Source organism: Micromys minutus (assembly GCF_963924665.1).
Source record: "Micromys minutus genome assembly, chromosome: 31".
NCBI classification, from domain to species: Eukaryota; Metazoa; Chordata; class Mammalia; order Rodentia; family Muridae; genus Micromys; species Micromys minutus.
In genome coordinates this window covers 23406962-23433008 of record NC_137966.1, presented here as the reverse complement: position 1 = coordinate 23433008, position 26047 = coordinate 23406962, and the positions used below count along the sequence as shown (strand labels likewise).

General features: G+C 47.9%; 1 protein-coding gene across 4 annotated transcripts in view; it reads right to left on the bottom strand.

Annotated features, from left to right (window-relative positions):
- CLEC16A (C-type lectin domain containing 16A) overlaps positions 1-26047 on the bottom strand; it is a 184615-nt gene that overhangs the window by 27946 nt on the left and 130622 nt on the right. For all 4 annotated transcript variants that reach the window (XM_080942201.1, XM_080942202.1, XM_080942204.1 and 1 more), the window contains 3 exons: positions 19762-19913; positions 16691-16895; positions 13874-14038 (listed from right to left, as the gene is read on the bottom strand). In XM_080942201.1, coding sequence (XP_080798327.1) covers positions 13874-14038; positions 16691-16895; positions 19762-19913 — 522 coding nt within the window. The remainder of the gene's footprint in view (positions 1-13873; positions 14039-16690; positions 16896-19761; positions 19914-26047) is intronic.

The following is a 26047-nucleotide window of genomic DNA, read 5'->3' as shown; positions in this document are numbered from 1 at the left end:
AACTGGACAGAGCTGCCGGCGTGCTGTCTCTCAGTACCTGGAAGCTGTTTCTGGAGGAGTGAGCAGGTATCCCAGCTGCTGTCTTCTGTCCCACACCCACAGCACGAGCTTTTGGGCATGTTTCTGAAGTCTCACTAAGGCTCACAGAAGTGAAGCTAATGCCATTCCCAGAAGCCACGCTTCTGAGGTTAGACCACAACCAACCGACTTCTGGAAAGGTATGAAGTGCAAGCTTACCATGGCTTACAGGAAAGAAAAGGGAACATGAGGTCCTTTTACCAGCAAGAACAGAGTCAAAAAGAAATGGGAAGAGGCAAGTCTAGAAAAGGAAGAGTGCCAGGGGAGTCTGGACTGAATCAGGGTTCCAGATTGTTCTGGAGTGTGCAGCAGGCTCCAAGTCATTTTCTCACATTTGGATGTCTTTAAGGAAAATTCGGCCTAAATGGGACACTGATGAGGTAATCCATTCCTGTGTGCTGCCTGGTGATGGCTTTGTGACAGCCCAGCTAGTTGAAATGGTAGTTCTAACACGTTACTATTATTTTTTTCAGAGAAAGAGGTATGCTATCTAGCCCAGGCTAGCTTCAAATTCTTGGCATTATTACCTTACTAGATCTAGAATGACCAGTGCATACCACGATATCCAACTGATACAGTGTTTTCCAGTACAGTCGGTCTAGGGGTTCTCACTCATGCAGTGTCTGGGGGCGAAGGACACAGCATCCTCTCTCTCTGAGAGAGTCACATGTGCCCTTCTCACCCCCATAACCCGAATTGCTGCTCACTTTCTTGTACGTGGCACAGAATGTAGTGTTCTTGTCAGCCCCAGCCCAGGGACATTTCTCCCAACAGGATTCAACACACAACAGCCTCCCAGGTGCTGACGTGCTCTTGGCTGAAGGGGAAGACTGACAGTCACCTCAGGCCAGCTTCTCTGGCCACAGCAGTGGTGGCAGAGGAAGCTCTGGCCAGTCCAAACAGCTGTGGAACATCACAGTCTCGGGCTCTACACTCTAGCGGAAGCAGTGAGCATCTCACTGCTGGGACCCAGGCAGCCTGTGGGCCAAGCTTTTCTTGTCTGGGACACATGTTGCCTAGACTTGCTCCTTCTCCTCAGAGAAGCTTTTCTGAGTCCTAACTCCAACTCTGAATATTATTCCAGCTCTTGGAACAGCACCTCACAGCACTGATTATGACAGGCAGTTCTGGAGCCTCCATGATCCACCCAAAGGGACTGATCTGCTTGGTTTACCAAGTCCCCAGTGAACAATGTCTGACACATACAAGAGAACATACAATGGAGTATTAAAGCTTTGCTGGCTCCTTCCCTCTTTATCCACTCATCCATCCACCCACCTCCCTTCTATGTCCATCCATCTGTCCATCTGCCTCCTTCCCATCTTCCTCCATGTGAGTGCATGCATCCTATATCCACTCAATGTTTATCAAGCACTGCCTGGGATAGAGTCCAGGCCCTAGACCCTAGGAGCTGGGATTTAGCACTAGCCAAAGCTGAGATCTGCCTTCCACAATTCAGTTGAGTAATGGTTTGGGCAGGATGTGGAGGGGAGACGATGAGGAAACAATATGGAGTGCTGGTTAGGCAGGGGCTTCCCCAGCCTACAGACGGTTGAATTTCTGAAAGGAAAAGGCAAGGGTGGGTCACTAGACCCTTACCTGGGAGTCTGGCCACTCCTAGCCATGTGTCCGAAGCACTGCCCTCATTGCTTACGGCATGGGGGCCTTGGGATGGCTAGAATATATAGGATGTGGGAAACCTAGGCAAGGGGACTCTATCTGTGTGGTTACGAGGAAGCCATGCTGGATAAACACTATCCAGTACAGCTGTTCTGCAATCCCAGCACTAAAGAACAGAGGCACAGGATGTCTGGGTTGAGGGCACTGGTCTACATGTTAAGTTTTTAGGCCAGCCAGGACTAATAGTGAGACCCTGTCCCAAAAAACTCAAAATAAAAAACCAAACCAAACAGCAGCACATCCCTGCCCCCATAAGCAAACACAAGAATGAAATCTTAGTCCTCGCTTAGGAGACAAGTACAGTGGGCACGTCAAGGATGCTGCTCAGCTTTGAGCCTGTATCAGTCAGTGGATCCAGATACCAGCTGGTCTGGGACATGTGCTCAGCTACCTGGTCTTTCCAGCTAAGTATGGGCTAAGGTACTGTGGACAGCCGGACCTGGACCAGCCCTGGTAGCCAATTGTTTTCCTGTTCCAAAACAATTTGCTGCTGTGTGACTGCCAGTCTTGTGTTTGAAGGCCCTGGTGGTTCATGACAAGATGGTTCAGCAGGTTAAAGCTCTTGCTATGCCCATGCCAAGAGAGGAAGACTGACTCCTGAAAGTTGCCTTCTGACTCTACATGCATATTGTGGCATGAGCACACCTGTACTCACACACTGTGCACACATAATAATGATAATGATAAAACTTGGCTGATCCTGCATAAATAAGGCCTCAAGCCAAGGACTGTCCTACAGGCTGGAACCCCAACACCCCCAAGACTCAGAGATCAGCATGCCTCTGCCTCCCAAGTGCTGGGATTAATGGTGTGTGCTGCTACACTGGCTTGACTCTGTGCTTTTTAAGGAGCTGTGCCTGACTACCTGGACCCTGTTAGTGCAGGCTGGGACACAAAGGAAGGTGTGGGAGCCAAGCTGCCCTGGCCCTGGCAGGCTTCGTATGCTATGCTCCATCAACTGCTCTGTTGAATCTGCCTCCCCACTTACTGGGAGCCTGCATCAACCTCACTAGCCAGGCATCCTCCTTAGAGGCTACTAACTAGCTACAGCTAAGGCAATTTGAATGAAGCCTATGGCAAACTTTATGTGGCAGAGCCATTAAGCCCAACCCAGCATATGATGCCTACAGGTACTCAGTGAATGCTTGCTGAAGAGGGAATGGATGGAAATACAAACTCCACTCTCTTCAAAAAAACCCCTTCGTGGATTTAGAAGCAATGAGCTAAATTCCCAACTCCTGAAAGCCTTGACTACACTGTTCAGTCCTTGAACCTTCTGGATTTACCACTGCAGGTTGGATCATTTTCAGTAATATTATCTTAGAGAACTCTGGGTGAGAGCCATCCTAGCTGCAGAAAAAGTAGGAGAGAAATCTGTTTACATGTCATATCTACTGGGCAAACTTCTCTGGCCCAGGAGTCAGATGTGAGGACCTAGGAGGCGAGGGCAAGTAATAGCCTCTACAGGGCACAGTCCAAACTTCCTCTGGTCTGTCCCTAGAGCATCTCCCTAGACACCAAAGGTTGTGGAACTGATGGACCAGGCAGGTTTTCAGCGACAGTGCACATACTGCTCTGTGGCTTTCAGTGCCGTGTTCCTCCTCTCTGGCCTTGGTCTCCCCTCCCCACCTGCTCAAAGAGGAGAGAGCAATAGCAACTCTCTCCCAGGGTCACTGTTAAGGGTGGAGAGATACTCAGCTTGCTGCTAGCAGTGAAGGTAGGCTCCTGTGCTCTCTAACCAGTGGGGCCAATCTCTTTACACACTTCTACCTTAAAGCAGCTGGCAGGGAGCAGAACTGCAGCAAAGTATGCCTCTTTCTGGTAGCATGACTGACTGAGGCTTCGCCCCTCCAGGATTCACTGCTCATTAATGAAAGGCATGTTGTCATTGTAGAGGCACTGCATGGGCATCAGATCCAGCAGTGGTCCCAGGGCCAGCTCTACCAAACCAGGTTTCCTTAACTCTGCCTAGATTCTGGGAGACCCCAGAGGACCCACTTGCTTCTGTTTAAGGTGGCTGGAGACTGCTTCTCCTATGCTCTCTGCTCTAGTAAGTGGGTCCTCAATATCCAGTAGCTCAGGCATGACAGCTGTCCATTACTGTGCTGGCCTCCCTATTGGGCTGCCTCAGCATGAAGTACTAGATAGGCTTCAGGAGGCCTTGGTGCATATGTGCTACAGGAAAAGCTAACCCTCATGGGGCCATACTATGGCTGGCAGAGCCAGAGAACCCTGGCCAGAACCCTGTGAGCATATATTTATGGTGCTGTCTGGAGAAGGCAAGGCATAAGGCTGGGTGCTCTGGTGGCCCTGGGTGCCACTGTTTTACCTGAGGTGGCTTTGGCCCTCTCCTCATTATAACCCCAAGTCAGTGGGTCTGTGGAGTGCTGGGACAGCTCTCCAGAACATCACACAGTATTTGTGGGCAGGTGCAGACTGAACTAACTAACTATTTGGGACCTAACTCTGGGAGTGAGCCTTGTCTTTCTGCCATAGCTTCCTTGGCAGGGACAGGGGACTGTGGGAACAGTGTAGTGACCTGTATTTGTGTAGAACAGGTGCTCGAGTGGTGGTGGCCTTCACACTGTTGGGCCCAGCACTTCTGGTGGGTCCTCTTTGAGAGAAGGGACCATAAGCAGTCAGTCCATCAAGCTAGGCATTGTTCTGACCTGATGTGCATTCCCTTGGCCTTCTAGCTTGGAACTGGGAGAAAGGGGAACAAACATATTTATTCTCATGAGGTTCAGGGTTGTTTAGAGAAGGTTTATTCCATGAACAACAACTCTTCCTACCACTTGGCTGTCCCCAAGATCTCTGAGGACACTGCCAATCCAAGAGGCTGAAGTGTACGTGTAACCTGGCATCTGAGGCCAAATTGCTACCTGTAAGATCGCCATGCTGAGAAAGCCACAACAAAAGGATCCTTTACCTCAGAAGCTCTGCAGAACCCTCTAGCTGACTTAGCAGGAAAGAGAAGCACAGAGAGCAGGAGGTAAGATGTTTCCCAGGAAGCCAGCAGATCAGAAGCAGCAGGCCTGCTCTGAGCCTCTGCTGCTGCTTTCTCAGTCTTGCTGGACCAGCTGAAGGAGCGATTGATGAAGTTACACGTTTTAGCTATGCTGCTAGCTGCTGTGATAAATATCTCAACAAAGGCAACTGAAAGAAGAAAGGGCTCAGTTTCAAGTCCACCATGGCATGTGAATCATGACGGACAGAGTGTAAGGCAGAAGGATTCAGTCAGGGAGCAAAGAAAGAGGAATGCTGGACCTCAGCTGGCTTTCTCCTTTTTTAAGTCCAGTATCCCAGCCCATGGAATTAAGGTTCTGGCTAATTCCCACCACGCCTCAGCCTCTCTCCTTATTTTATATAGGTAGCCTAGTATTTAGCACAAATTTGTCCATCTCCCAACTACTAGATTTGCATATGTTTATCACCATGATCTTGTTAATCCTGAACAGGTGACTTTTTAGGTCCTGAGCTCCCAGCAGGGCTCACTGAGACTGTAAAGTAAAGTGGTCCTAGATGATGGGTTGGGTGTTTCTCTGAGCTGAAGAAGGCATTTTAACTGTGAAGAAAAGCTGTGAAATGGCTATTCTTGTCATGCTTGGGTAATACTGCTTTCAATCTTCTGAGGATTTGAGTTGTTAAAAAAAATCCTAGTGGTTAGGAATATAACTCAGGGGTAGAGCAGTTGTCTATAACACACAAGTGCTGGATTCAATCCCTACCTTTACAAAACCAGACAAACAAAACTTACACACACACACCCCTGTGTTTCTGAAGAAAAGCATTTATACAAATGGAAGCAGTTGTATTTCAATCAGATGCTGGCTGCTGAGAAAAAAGAACCAGGGATGCTCAGCATGGTGTAAACCCACCAGTAATCCCAGATACTTGGGAGGCCAAGGCAAGAGAATTGCAAGTTTGAGTCCAGCCTGGCCAATTTCTCAAAACCCTGCCTCAAAACGAAAGTCTTTAAACTAGGGTTAGGGGTTGGGCAGAGCATAACATTAGGTTTTGGGTTCCATCATAATATAGAAGGGGAAAAATCCCAAGAAGCTGCAAATCTTGGCAGACCAGAGGAAAACTAATTTTATGTTTCCCTCTGGACAGACAAGCCCAACTGTGGACACGCCAGTCTCTGGGGCCTCTACAGCTATCGACGCTCCCGAAGGCCCAGACAGAACAATCCTACAATTAAGAAGCACTCTGAGTCAGACTCTGGTCTCAGTGAGCTCGAGCTGGCTCACGCACATAGTGCGCCCGAGAAGTAGGAATGGAGACTTTCTGGTTTTGTTTAGGCTGCTGATGTGGCTTCTCTCTAGCCTTCAGCACAGACTTCACTGGACTCTCAGTCTTGCTGGGCATACAACCCAGCTCGCTATTCCTGGGCCCACTTCAGCATTACTGCCCTAGGGAAAACTGCAGGAGTCTTCAGAGGTGCCTATTACCTGTTAAAAGGCAAAAAGCTGGCCACAGCCTAGAAATCTACCCAAAGGGCTTTGGTGATGGGCTGTGAATGTCTCGATGAATGAAGGAGCTCTTATGGACTAATATAAAGAAAACCTCTAAGCTATATGGTTGGTGAGAATAGAGGTTGCTTGGGTTTCTTTTAAGAAGCAATATACTGAAGTTCTGTGAGCCCAAAGCCACCTAGAGTGTAACCTTTGGTTATCTAGAAGCTGTTTTTAAGAAACCAAAGCCATCCTAGAGTGTAAGTACATGGGCAGCACTGGGAAGCTGTAGGTTGGTGAGCGCATACCAACCAGGAAAGAACAGGCATTTCTGCATCACTAAGTGTGCACAGGCCCTTACTGCCCAGGTGTGAGCAAGTGACAATGGGGCCCAGGTGCATGCTTCTTCTTTAACTATCCTCCTCCAAGCCTTTCTCAGCTGTAGCCGAATCAAGGCCAAGTCCAGGGTACCCTGAGTCTTTGCTGCCTTGGAAACTTTCATGGCTTCAGCTGCTTCAGGATAAATCTGATCCTTCAACAGGCCTCCAAAGCCCTTGCCATCCTACCCTAACTAGCTCTCAACTAGTCTTTTCTTCACTCCTTCTTGGCAGGCACCATCTTGTGCCTGATGAGGTCCTGGTGCAGCATTTCCCCTCCCTGGGTCAGCCTCCCTGATCAGATCTGGGCCACCTGTGTCTTTAGGCCCAGCCCAGTATTAGAGGCCAGGCTTAAAGGCCAGGCTCTTCCCTTAGGATCCAGACAGTGATTCACCACAGGACTTCTTTAGAATTTAAAACGCTCCTTTAAAACCTGTAGTCTCCTCCTCTGGCAGGCTAAAACAGAAAGGGAGGTGTAGAAGTCAGAGTCAGGCCTCTGACCCGTCCCCCCACCCCCACTCCCTGACCTTTGGCACTGTTGTTACCACATCTGTCTGCATTTTTTTTCTTTTTCTTACTCTTAATGAGTTCCTGTGAATTACCTAACTTTCCTCTCAGCTGTCAGATTCTCTGCAATACTACTTACTCAGCGGTTCACTCCCTCAGATCGCAAAGGTAGGAACAGTGGCTAATTCTTGGGAAATTGTAAAGCGGTTTCTCCTGTTTCAGAAGGCAACCCAGAGTTCCTTAAACTAGTTAGAGAACATCTGAGACAAAAAGTCTTGGTGGACCTTCATCTACTCACACGGAAAAGCCAGGGCTAGAACAGCCTAGTGCTACAAACATACTTCTATTCCTTTGTCTGTTATCAATTATGTGCTGATGACGATCAGCAGTCCAGAAGATGACTCAGACACAAAAAGTAAACATCAAAGGAAAGAGAATTAATTATTTGCTCAGGGATAAGATACCTTGATTAGCAAAGAATCTGAGTTTAATCCCCAGAACCAACATTAAAAAAAACTGGGTGTGGCAGCAGACACTGTTAATCCGGAGTCTGGGAGAATGGTAGATCCTTGAAGCTTACTGGCCACTGCCAAGCCTAATTAGCGAGTTAAGTTCTAATGAGATTCTTTCTCAAAACAACAAGGTGGATGGCTTCTGAGGAATGACATTCAAGGCTGACCTCTGACCTCCACACCCTGTCACTGTACATGCATACTCTAGTGATGGCTGTCAGGAGGGACCATTACAGCTGGTACCATCCCCAGGTCTGGGAAAGGTGATTGAAAGCAAGGCATCCTCCGTGTTCAGCTTCACTTCTGCTCCCAGGACCATGACAGACTATAAAATGAAATGAACCACTTCATCCCCAAGTTACTTTTTGGTTTGGTGTTTATCAGAGCCATAGAACAAATTAGACACCCCCCCCATATGTGAACACACAAGTTTCTCTGAGTGCTTTTCAAGGTCTTTTCCTTTAGATGCAGACCTGTCTCCACACAAGCCTGTTCTTTCCTGCTCTTGGCTCACAGGAGTGGAGTGGGGTGGAACGCAGCACAGACAGCGCAGGGGGCTGGAGTACAATGGCTCCTTGCTGTCCTGCCACCCAACATCCTCAGAACTGAAGACACAGTGCTTTGTGGGCTCAGGAAGCAGACAGCCCCAGTTCAAATCCCAAGCTGGCCACCCAGCAGGCAGTGTCCCTCTTCCTACTGTGAATTTCCCACTGGCAGACTTTGATGTTTCTTAGCTGGTGACCTGCTCCTCTGTAGCCCTGGCCTCCTCTACAAGTCATGGGCTCTTATGTAGATCTCCGGGGTCAGGGCATAGCATTTCACCCACTCGGTTACGCCCTACAGTTGAACCCAAACACCCTCCTATTGGGCTCTGGGGCTCACACTTGGGTGCTTTTGTGTATTCATTGAGTTGTCTCATGAGTAGAGGAAGAAGCCACAAAAGAGGATCTGGAATGACGGAGTTGACTTGTCATATGTTTCAGCCATGCTAGGAAGGTAGCTGCATTTGGGGCAGGTAGATGGATGAATATACACACAAGAACCTACTGAGGTAGGTGCCATCTGCCTTTCATGTTTTTTTTTTTCTTTTCTTTTCTTTTCTTTCTTTCTTTTTTTTTTTTTTTTTTTGTTTTTAATTACTTGGTAGCTCTAGTTGGCCTGGAACTTAGTGATCCATTTGCCCTTGCTGAGACTAAAGTTATGTGCCACTAGTTTTTTATGTTTTCAATTGTGGACACACACACACACACACACACACACACACACAATTTTCTTACGAACTATTTCTAAGTGCAGTCCAGCAGTGTTAAGCAACTGGCACCCTTAAGGCTATGTAGCAAGTGTATGGTGAACCAGGAGGCTGGACTAGATCCCAGGCCTCTGGCTCCTGGGTTTCAGTGCACACACAGGAGTAGCAAAGCCACTACTGTGCCACAGTGCTGGCATAGGCCTGTCTGGTCTGCCCTGTCAAAGAGCCAAGATGAGATGTGAGGGTATACAGTTTTGACCTCTTCCCACACCAACTGCATGGGTTCAATTGGAGAGAGCTCCAGGACAGTAATCCCAGAGCTGTGAAGTAGGTCAAGCCCTTGAGCAATGTAGCATTCAATTCGTGAGAACTCAGCTCATCCCTCCCTCTACCTCCACCTCTGAGAAAAGGCATAGGTCTGGGGCTGCTCTGCTGGGTGGCTGGGCCCTGTCTTTATAGGTCCCTATATACTGGTCCCATGTCTGCACAGACACTTTGGGGGCCATGTTCCATGTTGGGGGGGATCTTGTAGGCCCTGCTTTGATAAGGTAGCTCATTCCTGGGTTCTCAGTAGTAAGCCTCTGAAGCTTTCTGTTTATGGCTGCCCTTAAAGAGAGGCCTGGCCACTTCTTGGTAGCAGTCATGCCCACTTTGACCTGATCTCCTTTGTGTGTGGTGGATGCCATGTAAATATGGAGGCAAGAGCAGGACACTGTCACTGCCTGTCACTTTCTGTATTTCTACTTTGGGAAGGGGTTTCTCACTAAACTAGAAGCTCATCATTTTGACTAGGGGAACTGGCTAAGGAGCTCTTGGAATTCACTTGTGTCTGCCCATAAGGCTGGGGCTGTAGATACGCACAGCCATGCCTGGCTGGAGTCGGGCTCAGGTCCTCCTGCTTGCAGAGCAAGTGCCCTCCTTCACTGAGCATCTCCCTCGCTCCCAGCCTAGCTCTTGAAGGTCAGTGTCTTAGAGATGAGTGTCAGAGCTCAACTGCTGCAGGTTTGCTGAGGTCAATTCCAGTGTCATTTCTGTTCTTTCTCACTGTGTGGACCAAGAACACCATTGTGCAAGCGAGCTTTCCCTCTAGTCAGGTCTAGAAGTGGTCTAGGAGAGCATTATTTTGAACAGTGTCTTTGTTTAGATACTTGATCCTTTGGAGACAGGTCTCAAAGCACAAAGACTTGGATCTATGCAAGGGTAGGGGTGTAGATTATGGGAATGGCTATACCCTGTCTAGGTCACAACTGCCTGTGAGACTGCTCTCTAAAAACAGTTTATCCTATGACCTCTGTCATGCTGAGACTGGTAGCAAAACCATTTGAGCTGGTGCAGTCTTTACCAAAGGCTGCCTTGAAGCAAACTTAGGCAAACAGGGTTTTGAGACAGGCTTCGTCTGTTTCCAGTGTGTGGAGTAGGGCAGGGAGGGACTCAGCTTGGGAGCTGTCTGGAAGTGAGAATCAATGTATAGAAAATGCCCGGTACAGTCAATTTTCCCCAACATAGCTGCTCATACTTCCAGAAATAGACAGGAGTTTTGCAATTTCTTGTTACTGTTTGAAGCAGGGTCTCTTCCCATGTAGCTTCAGGCTTGTCTTGAGCTCTCAATCCTCATGTCCAAGTGTCTGGTGTGCTGGGATTGCCAATAAGTATTACACACCTGGCAATGTGGGCTTGCCTGGGAGCAGGGAGGCCTCAGGTGGCAGTAGTCTGATTTCTAAAAGCAGGCTAGGGTGGCTCTTTTCAGGTATGTCATGCTGAGAGATTAGGAGAAACCTGCTTTAGCCTCTGTGGTGCTTAGTCAGGCTGTGACCTTGGGCAGGGTATTTCTACACATGCAGAGAGGAAAGCAGAAATACTGGGAATATCAGAGGAAAGTCATTTGTCAGCTGCTTAGCAGCTCAGTGAATGTTGCTTTGTAAAAAGCTACAATGAAAAGCAATTTCTGTAGTTCACTGGCATAGGCCCGTCTGCACAGGGAGCAGAGGCGCAGCTGGAGAGGCCAAGGGGTTGTGGGCCTCCTTCCTGTGTGACTCTAGAGAGAGTATTTTGTCTTGGGAAGCTGGAAGGAGAGAGCTAGCTTTGTTTTTATAATCAGAAACAAGAAAAACAACCTCCTTCAGCCTCCCTCCTCAAGGAGGACATTAACACCTCGAATATTTGTCCCTAGGCTGGAAAGTCAGGACAGATGCCCACATATTAATCACTGCTTGTTAGGTCTCTTCTCTTGAGCTCAGTGCCAGGCCTCCAGCACAGGCACCTTCCAGCGGTTACCCTTACATTCCTCCTGGGCTGCTCAGCTGCCTTTGGTGCCCTGGAATAGCAGGCTGTTCTAGAAAACTAACTATTAAGTGTTCTGGGCCAGGCAACTGATAGGGCTGGGTTTGCCTTGGCAGCACCTGGGCCAGGGGTCCTCCCCAGATCCTGAGGATTTGTGTGCAAGTGTATGCTCCTGTGTGCATGCCTGTGGAGGCCAGAGAACAGTCTTTATTGAGTATTGTTCCTCAGGCACCATCCGTCTTGGTTTTTTCTTTTGTGACAGCTCCCCTGGCACCCATCTTACTGAGTAAACTCGGCTGCCCAGGCAGTGAGACTCAGGGTCTGCACAGCCCCAAGCCCTCACCACTTCTGTAGCCACCAACTGAGCTATCTCACCAACCCCTCCTCTGAGATTTAAATGCCTGCCCCAAAGCATACAACTGCTCACCCTGGCAGAAAAAGAGGAAAGCAGAGGACCATCTTAACAGCTCCAAGTGTGACTCTGCTGGCATCCTGAGCCACTTGAGCATTGTCTAGAGAAACAAGTCCCTTCAAAGTACCGCCCATTCCAATGTAGGGCCATGGTGCAAACAGAGAAGTTAACTGCAATTTCAGGTAAAGGTAAGCCTTGAAAAGACTGAGGGAAAATGGTCTGGCAGTTCTCAAAACATTAAATGACCACTTGGCCACTGCTAGGCATATGCTTTGAAGTTAAAACCTACATATAAAAGGTTCCTAGTTACAACAGTGTGGGATGGGGGTGGGTAGAGGGTGGAGGCAGGGCTGGGGATGAGTTAGAAAGATGTGGTATATCCATGCAAAGAACATAATTTAGTCTTAAGAAGAAAGTTCTGCTGGGAAAAGCGTTTGCTCTGGCTCTTCACCAGTCCAATAGTGTGCTGTGCATATCCTGCTGGCCGTGACAAATTCTGGAAGCAGCTACTACCATGAGGAGTTGGGGCACTCCTCAAGTAACTGCTACCCCATGCCAGCTACCGCTGACCTTTCCTCCCTGACCCAAGCTCTGCCCCAGAAAGCTGTCCAAGGGGTGGCAAGAACCATCAATACAGAACAGAAGGTAGACAGAATTCGTAACTTTTTAGCCAACTAGACAAAACCAACCAACCAAACAAACAAACAAAAAATCCAAACACTTTAGAGTGGCTAGTCGCTAACCCTTAGCCTGGCTTATATTTCATTTTACTGTTTCCCCCAAGAAGAGTGAGGTATACTTCCATCAACTATAATTTGGAGTCACACTTGCTTGTATGCATCACCTGGGATACAGACAAAAAGCAAAGAAGTGTTCCAACCAAGTGATCCCTGAGAGAATCGGTGAGAATTCCCCTAGTCAACAGCCCGTCATTTCAGAAGGTGACAAGGGAAATAGCACATGGAACCCAGGCCCCAGAAGGTAGCTGTGAATGCTAAGAGTGGAGGCCAATGGTCTCCACCTGGCTCTCCTTACTCTGTTTTCTGCAAAGCTGATGCTGGTGGTGTTAGGGACATATTCTGTAACATGAAGTCACCCTAACTATCTATGGTCAGGATACTCCTGCTTGGGAGACACATGTCAGTTTGGCAACTGAAGTTAAGTGGTGGTGCTGCTGAAGATATGGGTCCTGGTGCTCTTGTGTTCCCTAGGCAGACTAGCCCCCAGACGCCTGGGGTCCCAGATCACATATCCTTGTTTTCTTGGTGTTCAGCTAGAAGCAAGTGCAGGCTTCCCTTGACAAACACGGAATGAAGCTGGCAGTGAACCTGAGTGGTGAACAGAACAGTTCCACACAGTGACATTCCTCATGGGGCAAAGGAACCAGACTCCAGCACATGAACTGAAAAGAAAATGAATCCTATGGAAAAAAATAAATCAGGCCATTGTGATTAGGGAAAGGGTGTGGCCCTAGTCAGCAGCTTAATAACAAGAGGCCTTTGGAGCACGGAGACCACACTGGGGTTGGACCATCCCTGAGGGGTGGGCACCCAAGACCTAGATAAAACAGCTAGGGTAAAGGCTGAGGCAGAGCAGGACTCCGGCACAGCACTGGTTCTCAGGTATCCGCTGGAGCCTGAGAACAGTAAGTCACCCTTTCTTTCTGTATGCTTCTCTCCAGGGTGACTGATGAGCTTCCAGAGGTCAAGGGACGTCTACCCCTTAAGACTAGTGCAAAAGCACCAGGCAGGCCTGACTGTGCTGTGTGCCAGGCAGTAAGATCTCAAAAATGTAGTCATTATTTTCCTTTTTAAAAAAAGTTACTATATACAGACAGCTCTGCTTTTGGTGTTTTGTTGATATGTCTCTCTTTTGGGGGAAGGGCAGAAGGGCTGGATACAGTGCTGCAGAAGTGGGAAGAGCTGCTCCCAGAGGGAAGAAGCAGAAGGTCTGTGGGCACCGGGACTTCTTCACGGGTTCCCTGGGGAAGGAACTTCCCCTTCAGGGGACCAGAAACCACATGCACTATCTCCTAGTCATCTCAAACGAAGGAAGAAATCTCTCCCTCAACTCTCATCACTAATTAGTCAATTATTTCCAAGAAATTTCCAAGAAACATTTTAGTCTTGATTCTGAGAAGTTTCTTCACAAACCTAAGAGAAGTCTGGAAACCAAAGCCAAGTGACAGAACAAAGAAGGGAAAGCCAAGAGACTGTGTTGGGTGTGTGCTTCAAGTGGTCTATCGAGCCTGGATTTGGAGAAGAAGGCCTCCAGCAGGCTCAGCAGAAAAGCAGTCTGAGCCCCTGGCGGGAGGCCTGGCTTACCTGGCACCTTGTCTACTGATGCAAACACAGAGCGTTGCACTGTGGGGTCACTGCTGCCTCGGCGGCACTGCTCATAGAAACGGAAAGGCAGGTGCTGGGAGGAGGAGGAGCAGAGTCCAAATCCCAGGACTTCCGTTGTAGGCTGGATTGGGAGGTCCAGAAGGGCTGTAAGCAATCAGCACCATAGTTAGTTCTTAGCACGCATAATGGGGACAGGGAGTTTGATATGACTTGGGCAACAGGCTAGAGGGATACCAGCCTTGACAGTATGACCCTTGGGGAAGCCAGACAGACAGGTGAGACTGGCAGCATGTCAGAGTCCCCAGAGAAGTTCCAAACACAACTACAAGTAGGGAACTCGGGCCAAGAAGGCAGGGTTCTAAGTCTGGCTCTTTGGCTAGAACACATGCTAGGCCAATTTGTACCTGAAATCTCTAGAAAAGACCCTCCCAAAGGCTTGGCTTTGCATGCACTTTCAGATCCTAGAGCAAGTGAGGTCAATTCTGCCTCCAAAGTTTGTGCACAGGTATACATGAACAGACAGACAGACAAAATATACAAATGAGTGATCTGACAGTATGTGCAGGACTCCTCCCCAAAGACACCAAAATCTGTGATTAAGTCCCTTATAAAGAGCTTTTCCTATATTGTTTAGGGAATAATCACAGAGGAAAAGTCAGAATAGGCTCAATAAAGATACAGATTTTTTAGTTTTGTGTGTGTGTGTGTGTGTGTGTGTGTGTGAGCGCGTATATAGAGGTCAATGCTGACCATTTTCCTTGAACACTATCCAACTTTAAAAAGGTTTTCCTGTATCTATTTTGTGTGTGCTGTGTATCTGTGTGCAGGTATGTGCACTACACGGGTATCCTTGTGTGGCGTGGCACATGTGTGGAGGTCAGAGGACAACTTGTAAGTCAGTTCTTTGTGTCCACCAAACTGGTTCTAGGGGCTGAACTCAGGTCATTATTCTTGGTGACAAGCACCTTTACTTCCTGAGTTATCCTGTATGCCCTTTATCTTGTTTTCTGATGCAGGGTGTCTTTTTCAACATCAGTTCATCAGTTGGGCTAACCTAGCTAGACAATGAGCCCTACAGTTTCTCTGTGCTCATCCCCAAGGGCTGGGGTGCTATTCCTGCTTTTACATGGACGCTGGGGCAACTAATCTCAAAACTCATGGTTGTGCAGCATTTTACTGACTGAGCCCTTGCCCCAGCCCTAGTTCTGAGTTTTCAATATCTGGGAATCTTGCTATAGATGCTTATGAGAATATGTGTACAAGGAAGCATATGTTTATATTTATGAGTGCCATAGCTTTCATCTCCCCTTAAACAACTCTTGCGATATATTAGTTCAAAGTGGCTTTTCAAAATCAATTTAAGAATTATCTAAGGCGTTCATGCTAGCAACCACTTTACAGCTCAATCCCCAATTTTCAAATGAAATATCTGGCCTTCATGCCAGCAGTGAGAAACTGCTTCACATTACAGGGAAAAAGTCTGAAACTAAATCTTGACAGGAAGGGCTGAATAACTTAAGTCACTTTGCACATGACAAATACTCCTGTGATGATTCCACAGGCCAGGCTTCAGCTAAATGAGAACAAGAAGGGCGAACAACTCTGGTGCACATCACAGAGGCACACACAGCATGTAACTGCGGGGCCAGAAACAAAGCTGCGTCTTCCTTTGTTCCTTAAGAGAATGCTTCTCTTCATGGAGGGCTGGGGATTCCCTTGGCAGTCACAATACAGGGACTGTTTGGGCCTGGGCTGACGGCACTAGTGATTTTATTTATTTCTTTGTTCGTCATTCATTCATTCATTCATTCATTCATTCATTCATTCATTCGTATCTTCTGTGAGACAGGGTTGCACATAGCCCAGGCCAGTATTGAACTTATTATATAGTTGCCGATGCCCTTAAACTTGTAAGTCTTTTGCTTCTGCCTCCCAAGTGCTGTTATTATAGGCATGTGTCATGACAATAGATTTGATACATTACAGTGCTGAAGATGAAACCTAGGGCTCTGTGTCAGACAACCATTCTACCAACTGAGCCAGAGTCTGTCTTGGGAGCCTGAAAGAGAGGTTAGGAGTCCCCTGCCTCACCCTGCCCCAGGACAATCCTTGACTTCCATTTCATGACTTGAAGAAACAACCTTATTTCAGGGCTGAAAGCCTGGTGATGTAAACCCCATCATCCCTGTGAGGTATGAATCTGTGAGGTGTGAATGACCCCTGAATTTAGTGTTGGGTATTGGCTGCTCACCAAGAGATGATAAGGGAATAGAGAAGAATGAGAAAAATTCTGCTAGGCTGGCACAGCTCAGAGGTAGCTCTGGCTAGCATGTATGATACCCTGGGCTTCATCTCTAGAGCTAAAACAAAACAAAACAAAAACCAAAAAAACGAGTAGGAAGCTCTGCAAACTTGTTCTCTGTGTGACTGAAATTTCCCCGGACAATGGGAAGTTCAGGTAACTGATCTAAGAGCTGTCTGCATACCTAAGATGGCAGAGGGCAGTGAGAATACTCTGTGACTGTACCCTTGGGCTACATCATGAAGAGGGGATTCTACCTGTCTCCTACTGCCTGTCTGCCTGTGTCTAGCCCCCTGTCTATTACTGAGGGCCCCTTTCTCTGGAAATTTTCTCCATTCCAAACTCCTGGGCAATAGAGACAGTCCCACTCTTTAAAAGGAGGTGAAACCTGACCCACTCATGTCCCCATCCACAGGAGCCTTGGGACTTTTCTGGGCCAGTGTGAACCGGCGAGAGCACTGTGGTGGTGGGTCCCTGTTCTCGAGGTCACTCACCAGCTATCCTCTGCATCTTCATGCGCCTGGCCTGGATGCGGCCCTTGGCCAGGCGCTGCTTGGCAATGATGCAGCGGATATGGTCAGAGAACACGAAGGTGGCCTGCAGGATAGGGAAGGGCTTCGAGTGTGGGCTGGAGGCAGGCTTGTGGATGGTGATGTTCAGGGCACGGCTGTCATCCTCCACTCCTGTCACCTGCATGTCCTGCATAGTGAGAAGGCACAGGCAAAATGTTCATCAGGCCCAGGGGCTGATCGGGTGAGGGGGCATCAGAGGCCCACGCAGAAAGACAACAGCACCTTGAGTTCGCCTTTGTTCTGAAGGAGGCTAACTCTTAAAGATTTAAGGGTGATTCAGCCCAGTGCAGGCCTGACCGGTGAGGAGTCAGTGCTGCTGGATGTGTGGCTAAGACTCCTTTCCCTGAGGACTTGAGATGCCCGACCAGAAGATGCACATCAGCCTCTTCAAGGGCCACCACTCACAACAGGCAAATTCCAATAATTCTTCCTTCTGGAAAATCAGAGGCCACAAGTCCAAAGCCTTGTTATAGCCTGCTGTCATGTTAAACACCACCTTGTTTCTCTTCAGAATGGGGCATTGTTGGTGTTCGATGGTACATCTTTGAGGACAGTCCCTGAGAAAGGGCCACTAGGACTGTTTGGCAGAGACTTCAGGCAGGCTGCACGTGAAAGGGATAAAGACACTGACAAGGGTGAGTGTGCAAGAACTGGTTCCCAGAAAGCCTCAGGATGGGTTCGGTGTCAAGTCTGCGTCCACAAAGGTTCAAGGGCACATGAGATAAAAGCGTACCAGACAGAAGATCAGCCACTGAAAAAGGCTCAGAAGGAAGGGGGCTGCTGTGCTCGGAGGTCCACACTTGGCTCTCCCTTTGGAAAGAATGGCTGCCTCACAAGGCAGCATCAGATAAGATGAGCTATTATAAATTTAAAGCAGGGAGCTAGTGCACAGGAACAGCCTGACAAACAGCAGCTACTGGAAGAGAACCAAAAGAGGAGGTGGGGCAGGGGTGTGGGCTCTCATTGTCCAACAGGACACACATTAACTTTCTGAGAGAGAAAAGACACTTTCCGGACTCTCTGTATTAAAGAAATGGGTGTCCCTTGATACTAAGATACACAGGTCATCTACTGAGCAGTGTTTTACACTGAAGTCCCTTTCAGGGGTGGGGGTGGGGGGGTCCTTCTACAGCTCCGCTGAGAGACAAGAGGGTCTGGAAAGAGGGTAATCTGGGGTAGGAGAGGAGACAGGAGCAGTGCCATCACATACAGGTGCTCCCCATGGAGAGCAGGCAACAATTTAGCTACTGCTGTGCTGAGGAGGGGTCAAATCAGCCTGAGCAAGGTCTCCTGGGAACCACAATGTGCAGCAAGGAAATGGACTTCCTTGCAGTAGGGGAGAGGAGCCCCCGGCTGGAGGGGAGCCTCCGGCTGGGACAGGCTCATGGGAATTTAGGGACAGGGCACAGTAGAGACAGGAAGTGAACTCTGCTCTGCACTCTGGGGTTTGTGTCATTCCATCTGCAGCTGGACACTAGTCACCATCCCACTCACAAACCTGTAAGACAGAGCCCAAGCTTATACGTGGTACTGTAGAGCCGGGCTGTGCCTCAGAGGGTCAAGGAGGGGGTGCTCATGAACTCCTGTGGTAACAACGCTGCTAGAGGAAGTTGGCAGAAGCTGTGAATTATTAAAATAGCCGATTCCAACCTCTTTAGTGTCTGCCTAGAGAAATCCTGCCTGGGGGCATGAGGAAGTAGAACGTCAGGCTAGCAGCAGCAGGTGAAAAGTTGGGATTGTCAAGAGGGCTTTGGCTGAGCTGAGCGTGCCCTGCTATAACCACACTGCAGTTAAAAGAACCCCAGCAGGCATGCATGTGCTAAAATGGTTAGACACACTCCAAGAGAGGTTAGGAGAAAAGCCAAGTCTACAATATGGCCATGTGACAATATAAGAATCTATACATACCCTCAAACACATGTACAGTTATCCCTTGGGCACTCCCTACCAAACTGGGAACCAAAATCTGTAGCTGCTCAAGTCTTACTTTAAATGGTGCAGTATCTGCATATGACCTACTATATCTTCCTGTAGACTCCAAATCTACTCCAGATTGTATGTAAGATATGCCATGTAAATAGCTGTTTATGTAAATACTGGAGAGTAAAAAGAAAGTCTGTTCACAGTTTGCAGCAGACATATTTCTTGGGGAGGTTTTGTTTGTTTTTGAGACAGTGTCACCATGTAACACTTGGCTGGCATGGGACTTGGTTTGTAGACCATATTTGCCTTAGACTCAAAGGGATCTGTTCATTTCTGCCTCCCACGTACTAGAATTAAAGGTGTATACCACTATACCTGATCTGTTTTGTTTTTAAATAGGGTCTTATGTAGCTCAGGCTAGCCTCCGACTACCCAAGGCTGCCCTTAAATTTCTGATCATCTTGCCTCCACCTCCTAACTTCCAGGGTTATAGGCATGTATGATTATACCCAGTTGTGTGTGCTGCTGGGAATGGAATCAAGGGCCTCATGCATGCTGGGTAGGCACTCCATAGCAACTAAGCTACAACCCCAGCACGCTGTCCTCATTCCCATCCCACTGTGATTTTGAGACCAGGTCTTGCTACATGAACCTACATGACTGGTCTGGAACCTATTAAATAGACTGGTCTGTCTTTGAGTGTGTGGATGCCATCCTGATTCTCCTGCCTGAGTGCTGAGGTCATAGGCATGTACAACCATGTGGTCCTTCCCCGCTGAGCTTGATTGACATTTCCATGGATACACAATTACAAAACAAAACTGCATGCGTAGTGCTTGCACTTGGCAGTGAAGCAGATCTGGTAGGACTAGCCTGGCAACGGATTTTCTCCTGTAGGGGAGGAGAGGTGTTAAGATTATGGTGTTGGTAAAAGGAACTTGGCTGTTCTCTGTGCAGTGCTCTGGCTTTGTGCACATACTTCTTGTGCTATTACAAGTGAGTATGAAGCTGACATTCTGGCATGCATGTGTGCAGAGTGAGAGGACAGACTGGGGTTCTTAGACTCTCACCTGCAGAAGGCCAGCAAACTTGACAACTCCCCAGCCAAGTCTGGACACATCAGGCTCCACCAGGCTCATTTGGTAAATGTCCACAGCCAGGAACCGCTGGACCATACCACCATCCTTGGTGATGACTGTACATGCAATCAAGTCACTGTTATCTAGGAGACAGTGAAGAGCAGAGTAAGGCCTGGCTCGGCTGTCCAGCTTTCTTCACATATAGAACGGGATTCGGATACCTGTTCAGTCACCTCCTTAAGTGTCACACTCAGTGTGTCCTCAAAGCAATCTGATGGCTTTTGAGACTGATACAAAGCACACAAACCATTAGGTATCGTATGTACGCTATAGCATGGAAATAGCTAACAACTGAGTTGGGGTACAGCTTAGGGGTAGAAGCAGCTGGAATGCACGAGGCTGGGGGCTGGGGTTCTATCTCTGGCACCAGAACCACTACCACCACCCAGCAGCCAATCCCAGGAACATTTCCGTGTTTATTTTGGACCAACGGTAATTTACAGATAAGATGATAGTTTTTGCACATATGAAGACAGGAAAACAAGATTTTTTCCACCCCCATTTCCTACAACAGCACCACAAGCCCTCAATTCAGTGTCTGGCAACTTAGAGCCCAGCACTGAACTAGGCGGAGTGTGATCTTCTGCCGGGCACTTGAGCCCTGGCTCTGTACCTGTGGAATGAGAAGATCCCTTTTCTTAGGATCTTTGGTACAGAAAACAGCTGCTAGAAAGATACTCAGTATCAAACTGTACACAGGGCTCCTGAGCACATTCCAGGTCCCTTGTCCTGCTTGCCATTTATACTCAAACCTGTTTTATTTAGCACCTGTCCCAACAATTCTGAAGTCACTCATAACACAAACCACTGGTCACACCTGTCATCTAATCTTAGTTATGCCTAGTGAAACCTTCTTTCATTTATGTTTTCAATAGATAGCCAAACCAAGAAAACCCACAAATGTCCCAAAATGGGGAAATGAATTGACCCTGACTTTTTTCATCAGATGTAAAATTATAAACCCATATAACAACACTAAACTAAACCAAGCTCTGAACAGTGGCTGTCTATGAGAAGGGAATAGGAATGGAGGGAGAGGGCTTGGAAGGGAGGACTAAATCAATGCAAAACTTATATAATACATGTACCACAGTATTGCTTGAAATTACTTTTAAATAAGAAAATATTTAAGATGTGCTTTTGAAAGGCAACAGCAGCAGCAGCAACACAAATCTAAGGTAAAACTCAGTCTGGAGATATAGCTCAGTGGTGGAGTGCTTGCCTGGCAGGCATAAGGTGGGAGGTTTGGCTCCTGTTAGGACACATGCATATAAACTATGCTCATGTGAGACTAGGTAAGGCTGTAGTTCCTCAGCAGAGTTTGTCTAGTGTGTGAGAGGGTCTATCCAGGTTTGTGTTTGATTACTGTCCCTCAGGTGAGTGACAAAAGCATTTACAAGCTAAGACAGTGAGAGACACTACAATTTTAAATAAAAAAGAGGGTAGAATGTTTAGTTTCATGATTATGAGATGTGAGAAAACTATCTCTATAGAGAATTAGAGGTCTCACCTATAGAATATACTCACCCAGGGAAAGGTAACAAAGGGAATACATTGTAGTTCCAAACACAAGTGGCAACAAACTTGGACTTGGGTATTGTCTAAAGGGCACTCTATCCCCTCCCCACAACACACACACTTTTTCCACCTTCCAACTGGCCTGAAGACAAGAGGAATCTCCCCTTCTCTATCTTTAGGCCACCATAGGATAATTTTCTGCTCTTTGAGGTGTAAGTTGCCTGAAAACATAGCTTCTATGTGAATATTTCCAGAATGTTCTTCCTATTTTTTTTTTGTTTGTTTTTAAACAGACTTTATGCTTCCAACTCCTCTTTGGAATACGACAGCCAGGACAGTCACAGCCCCTGAAGCAAATGTCAGCCCCAGTGGATGTGACTGCCCGGACTTGTTAACTTATGGCAAGAATCTCATTTTCATCCCAGCCTCCTGGGCCATTCTCAAACTCATTGCGTACCCTAGCCTGTCTTCCTGCCTCTCAAGTGCTATAGTCAAGGCCTGAGCCTACAGGTCTGGCTTATATTTGATCATGATTTTATTTATTTATGTTTATTTTTATTTTGGTGGTGGTGGTGGTGTGTGTACGCACGCACATGTGGGTAGCTTGGGTATTCTTCTTCATGAGATACCCACCTTGTTTCTGTAGTCAGAGTCTCTCACTGGTATCTGAGGCTCATACATGCAGTTGTCTGGCTGGCTGGCCAACAAGTTCCAGGGACCCATCTGCCCCTGCCTCCTCAGGGCATAAGCACACAGCACCCACACCCAGGGGATGGACACCCGTTTTAGTGTTTGCAGGGGCAGTTTAATGTTTACCACCCTCCCAGTCCCCAGACCTTGGATTTTTAATTCCAGATTGCATGGCTTTCTCGTCTTTTTAGTTATGAAGAGGTGGAGTTTATTTCTTTTAATCAAGATTTAAAATATTTTCTCAGTGAGAATCTTCTACTTTAAAAAATGTGAACAAAGCCAGCCATTGTGTTGCACGCCTTTAATTCTGGCACTTGGGAGATGGGGTCGGGGCAGTCTAGTTTACAAAGTGAGTTCCAGGACAGCCTAGGATACACAGAGAAAGCCTGTCTCAAAAAGCAAAACAAAACAGAGCAACACAAAACAATCCCCCAACCAAACCACAACACTTAAATCCCAAAACAAAGAAACAAGCAACAACAACAACACTACAGACCCCCAAACACTGCCTTTGCATTCTCTCCCTCCCCCCTCTCCTCCCTCCCCCCTCTCCTCCCTCCCTCTTCCACCTTCAGGACCATCTCTTCCCACCCCTGCACTTGTGGAAGAACTGTTCTGAAGGTCAAAGCTATCTCAAAAGATGGTGACTTGGGGCTTTTGGGAGATGGTGGGGTCTGACTGCCTCACAGAGCTGAGCTATCTTAGGGGCTTCAGGGAAAGAGAACTACCACCATCACCACAAAGAACAAGAAAAAAGGAAGGACAAACCCTAAAGCGGAACAGCTCTCAGAGATGTCACTGAGACATCAGAGTCCCATAAAGACACCCTAAGAAACAGAATGCAGTGTGCAGGTGAGGGAGCTATGGGACAGGTGAGGAAGGAAGGAAGGGAGGGAGGAAGGAAGGAAGGAAGGGAGGAAGGAAGGAAGGAAGGGAGGGAGGGAGGAAGGGAGGGAGGGAGGGAGGGAGGGAGGGAGGGAGGGAGGGAGGGAGGGAGGAAGGAAGGAAGGAAGGAAGGAAGGAAGGAAGGAAGGAAGGAAGGACCTCTCAGGTGTCACTTTAGGAAGCCTTGCCCCAGCTAGACTGCCCGAAGATTCCCATGTGGAGGTCTCAGATTTGGGAGAAGCCTGGAGAGCTGATGAGCGGAACCATAGTTTGCCCAGAGTCTGAATCTTTTAGGGAGTGGGTTTGGACTCTTGGGAGTCAGAAGGCAGGGCACCAGTGTGTTGAGGTGCTGTGAGGGACGGGGCATGTAGAAGGATTCAGAGGTAGGCAGCCCTCCTTGCTCTAGGGTCTGTCCGTCACTCCAGATCTCAGCGCCCAGCTATCTTACTTTCCTGGACCCTCTCTGACTGTAGTGCAGAAGGGCTGGACCTAGACCTTGCTTGAGAAACACTGGGTTGGAGAGGTGGCTCAGGGGTAAGGGTGCTGATGACCTGAATTCAACCCCTAGCACTGACATAGTGGAAGAAGAGAACCATTCTATACATTGTCCTTTGACTTCCTCTCACGTACGGTGACGTATGCATGACCACACACACACACATACACGTCAATAACCGTAAACAATATAAGTACAAAATACTGAAGGAGCTAGGCATGACGGCATGCTCGAACCTGTGGCCCCAGCCCCACGGGAAGCTGACACAAGACTGCAAGGTCAAGTTACGATGGGCGACTTTGTGTGTGAAAAAGTGCTGGGACCACACCACTCAAAAACAAACCAACCACGAAGCCACTGCAGAAAACAATACACATGATTGCCCAAGTGATCTAAGTGGAAAAGACAAACCATGTAATGGCAGCGAAGGACACAGATGAGGAGATGGGGACAGCTAGCGAACACGAAAAGGGTGCCCGCCCTCACAAGAAGCCAGAACAAACGCAAAACAAGATAGCATCTTCTACCCTTGGGCTGGCAGTAGGAAGAGAGTTTGATAGTATCAGGTGTTGCTGAGGACACACAGACACTGGCATTCTCAAAGGCTGCTGGGAGGAGAGCAAATGAACTGCTTTGAAGGGCAAATTAGCATTCTTCATTAAAACCGAAAGTTTCACATCCTATGACCCAGAAATTGCTATGTTCCCAAGAAAAACAGTCACCCATGTGGGCCAAGAGCTGTGCCCAGGGGTACTGAGGGCCGCCTCTGGGTTTCTGAGGACCCAGATGTTCAGAAGTGAGAACCAGAGTACAAGAAGCTCCTTTTACACAGTGTGAAAATCTCAAGGTCATGTTGGCACGGGGAGAGCCAGCTGTGGGGTGATTTAGGTTACACGCAGTGTTTTAACTGTCTAGTGGGAAACAGCTGCTATCACACACTAAAAAGTGACTGGCTTGTGGCTAGTCCTGTAGTCCACACACACTGGGGTGGGGGGGGGTGGGGTGAAGCAGGAGAATTAAGAGTTTGGAGTCAACCTGGGCTAGGTAGAAAGAAGAAAGGAAGGAAAGGAGAAGAAAAGAAAGGAAGAAACATGAGGGAATAAGAAAGGAAGGAGACTGCATGAGGAGCCCTTGTGGGTATTGTGTGTGTGTGTGTGTGTGTGTGTGTGTGTTCACATGTGTGTATATGTAGGTCACAGGTTGATGCTAAATGTCTTCCTCGGTTGCTTTCCACCTTTTTATGAGACGAGGTCTCCCTGAACCCCCGGGCTCACTGATGGTCTAGACTCCTGGCTGATGGGCTGCTCACATCCTCCAGGGTACCTGCTCTGGGACCCCAGCACTGAGGCTGTGGGCCTGCCGTGGCCTCTAATTTTAAGTGAATGCCGGGGATTCACACACAGATCTTCAGAGATGCAGATGAGCACTCCACTTGACTGAGCCATCTCCCCAGGTGCCTGTTTCTGATTTTTGAGACAACATTTTTATAGCTCTGAGTGACCTCGAACTCTAAATGCTCCTGCCTCAGCATCTCAAGTGCTGGGACTATAGGTATGCTCTGCCATGCTCTGCCAAGCTTGCTCTTTTTATCAAAAATTTAAAAAAAAAAAAAAAAAGAAGTCTTAACTCAAATTCTGCCAATCTATGGGGATGTGGCTGAGTTGTGGAGCTTCTGCCTAGCATCCACTGGGCCGTAGTTTCCATCCTCAGTGCTACAAAAGCAAAAAAAGCTCAAACCAAGTGAAAAACTGGTGTCGGTCCAATGCATTCTTCCTAGTGATGTAGCACGGACTGAAGGAGCCCTGACACAGATTTCCCCATGGGCTATATTCCCCAAGAATGGTCACCTGACCTGCTCTTCTTACAGTGTGACTTGATTCTTCTATCAAAACCTACATTTTTTTCTTCCTCAAACCTGAGGGCCAGCATAGGTACTAGTAAAAACTGAAGCTATTAGACTTCTGATGTCAGGCCGTCAGAATGCTCTAGCAAGCTCTCCATCGAGGTTCAGACCCACTATCCGCCAACCCCGCCCCTCACTTGACCTGCCAATGCTGCCGTGTAGAGGTGAGAAGTTCTCATTGGACCCCGGCAGACTAAACAGCCACGGGCAAGACTAACAACTGCACCTGTGCTAAACGTCACACAGACGGTTCATTACTCAACAAGGGAACTGGAATAGTGAGTTATTTTAATTTTGTGCTATAACCAGTCCTACTTAAAATTCTAAAAGAAGTGAACAAACCCAGGGCTACACACATAGTAGGTAAACACTCTTTCACCGAGCAGATGCCCAGGTCTTATGGCTTTAAGTAGGATACAGGAAAAACACAGCCATTTCCCAATAGAAGTTACGGGAAGTGGGGGTGCGGGGAACCACATGAGCCATGATATGAAATACAGAATCAGGGCCACTGGCCTACTAGAAAGAGATTAGGGTTCAGCACCCTAAAGACTGGGCTTAAACCTCAGTACTATCTCAGAGAGTCTTAGGTTTCCCACAAAGAAAAGCAGACTTAAGGGGCTGGAGATGTGGGTTGGTTGAAAGACTGCTTGCCTAGCATGTGGGAGGTCCTCGTTTCAATCTCCAGAACCCCATAAAACGAGGCGCAGTGCTGTACACCTAGA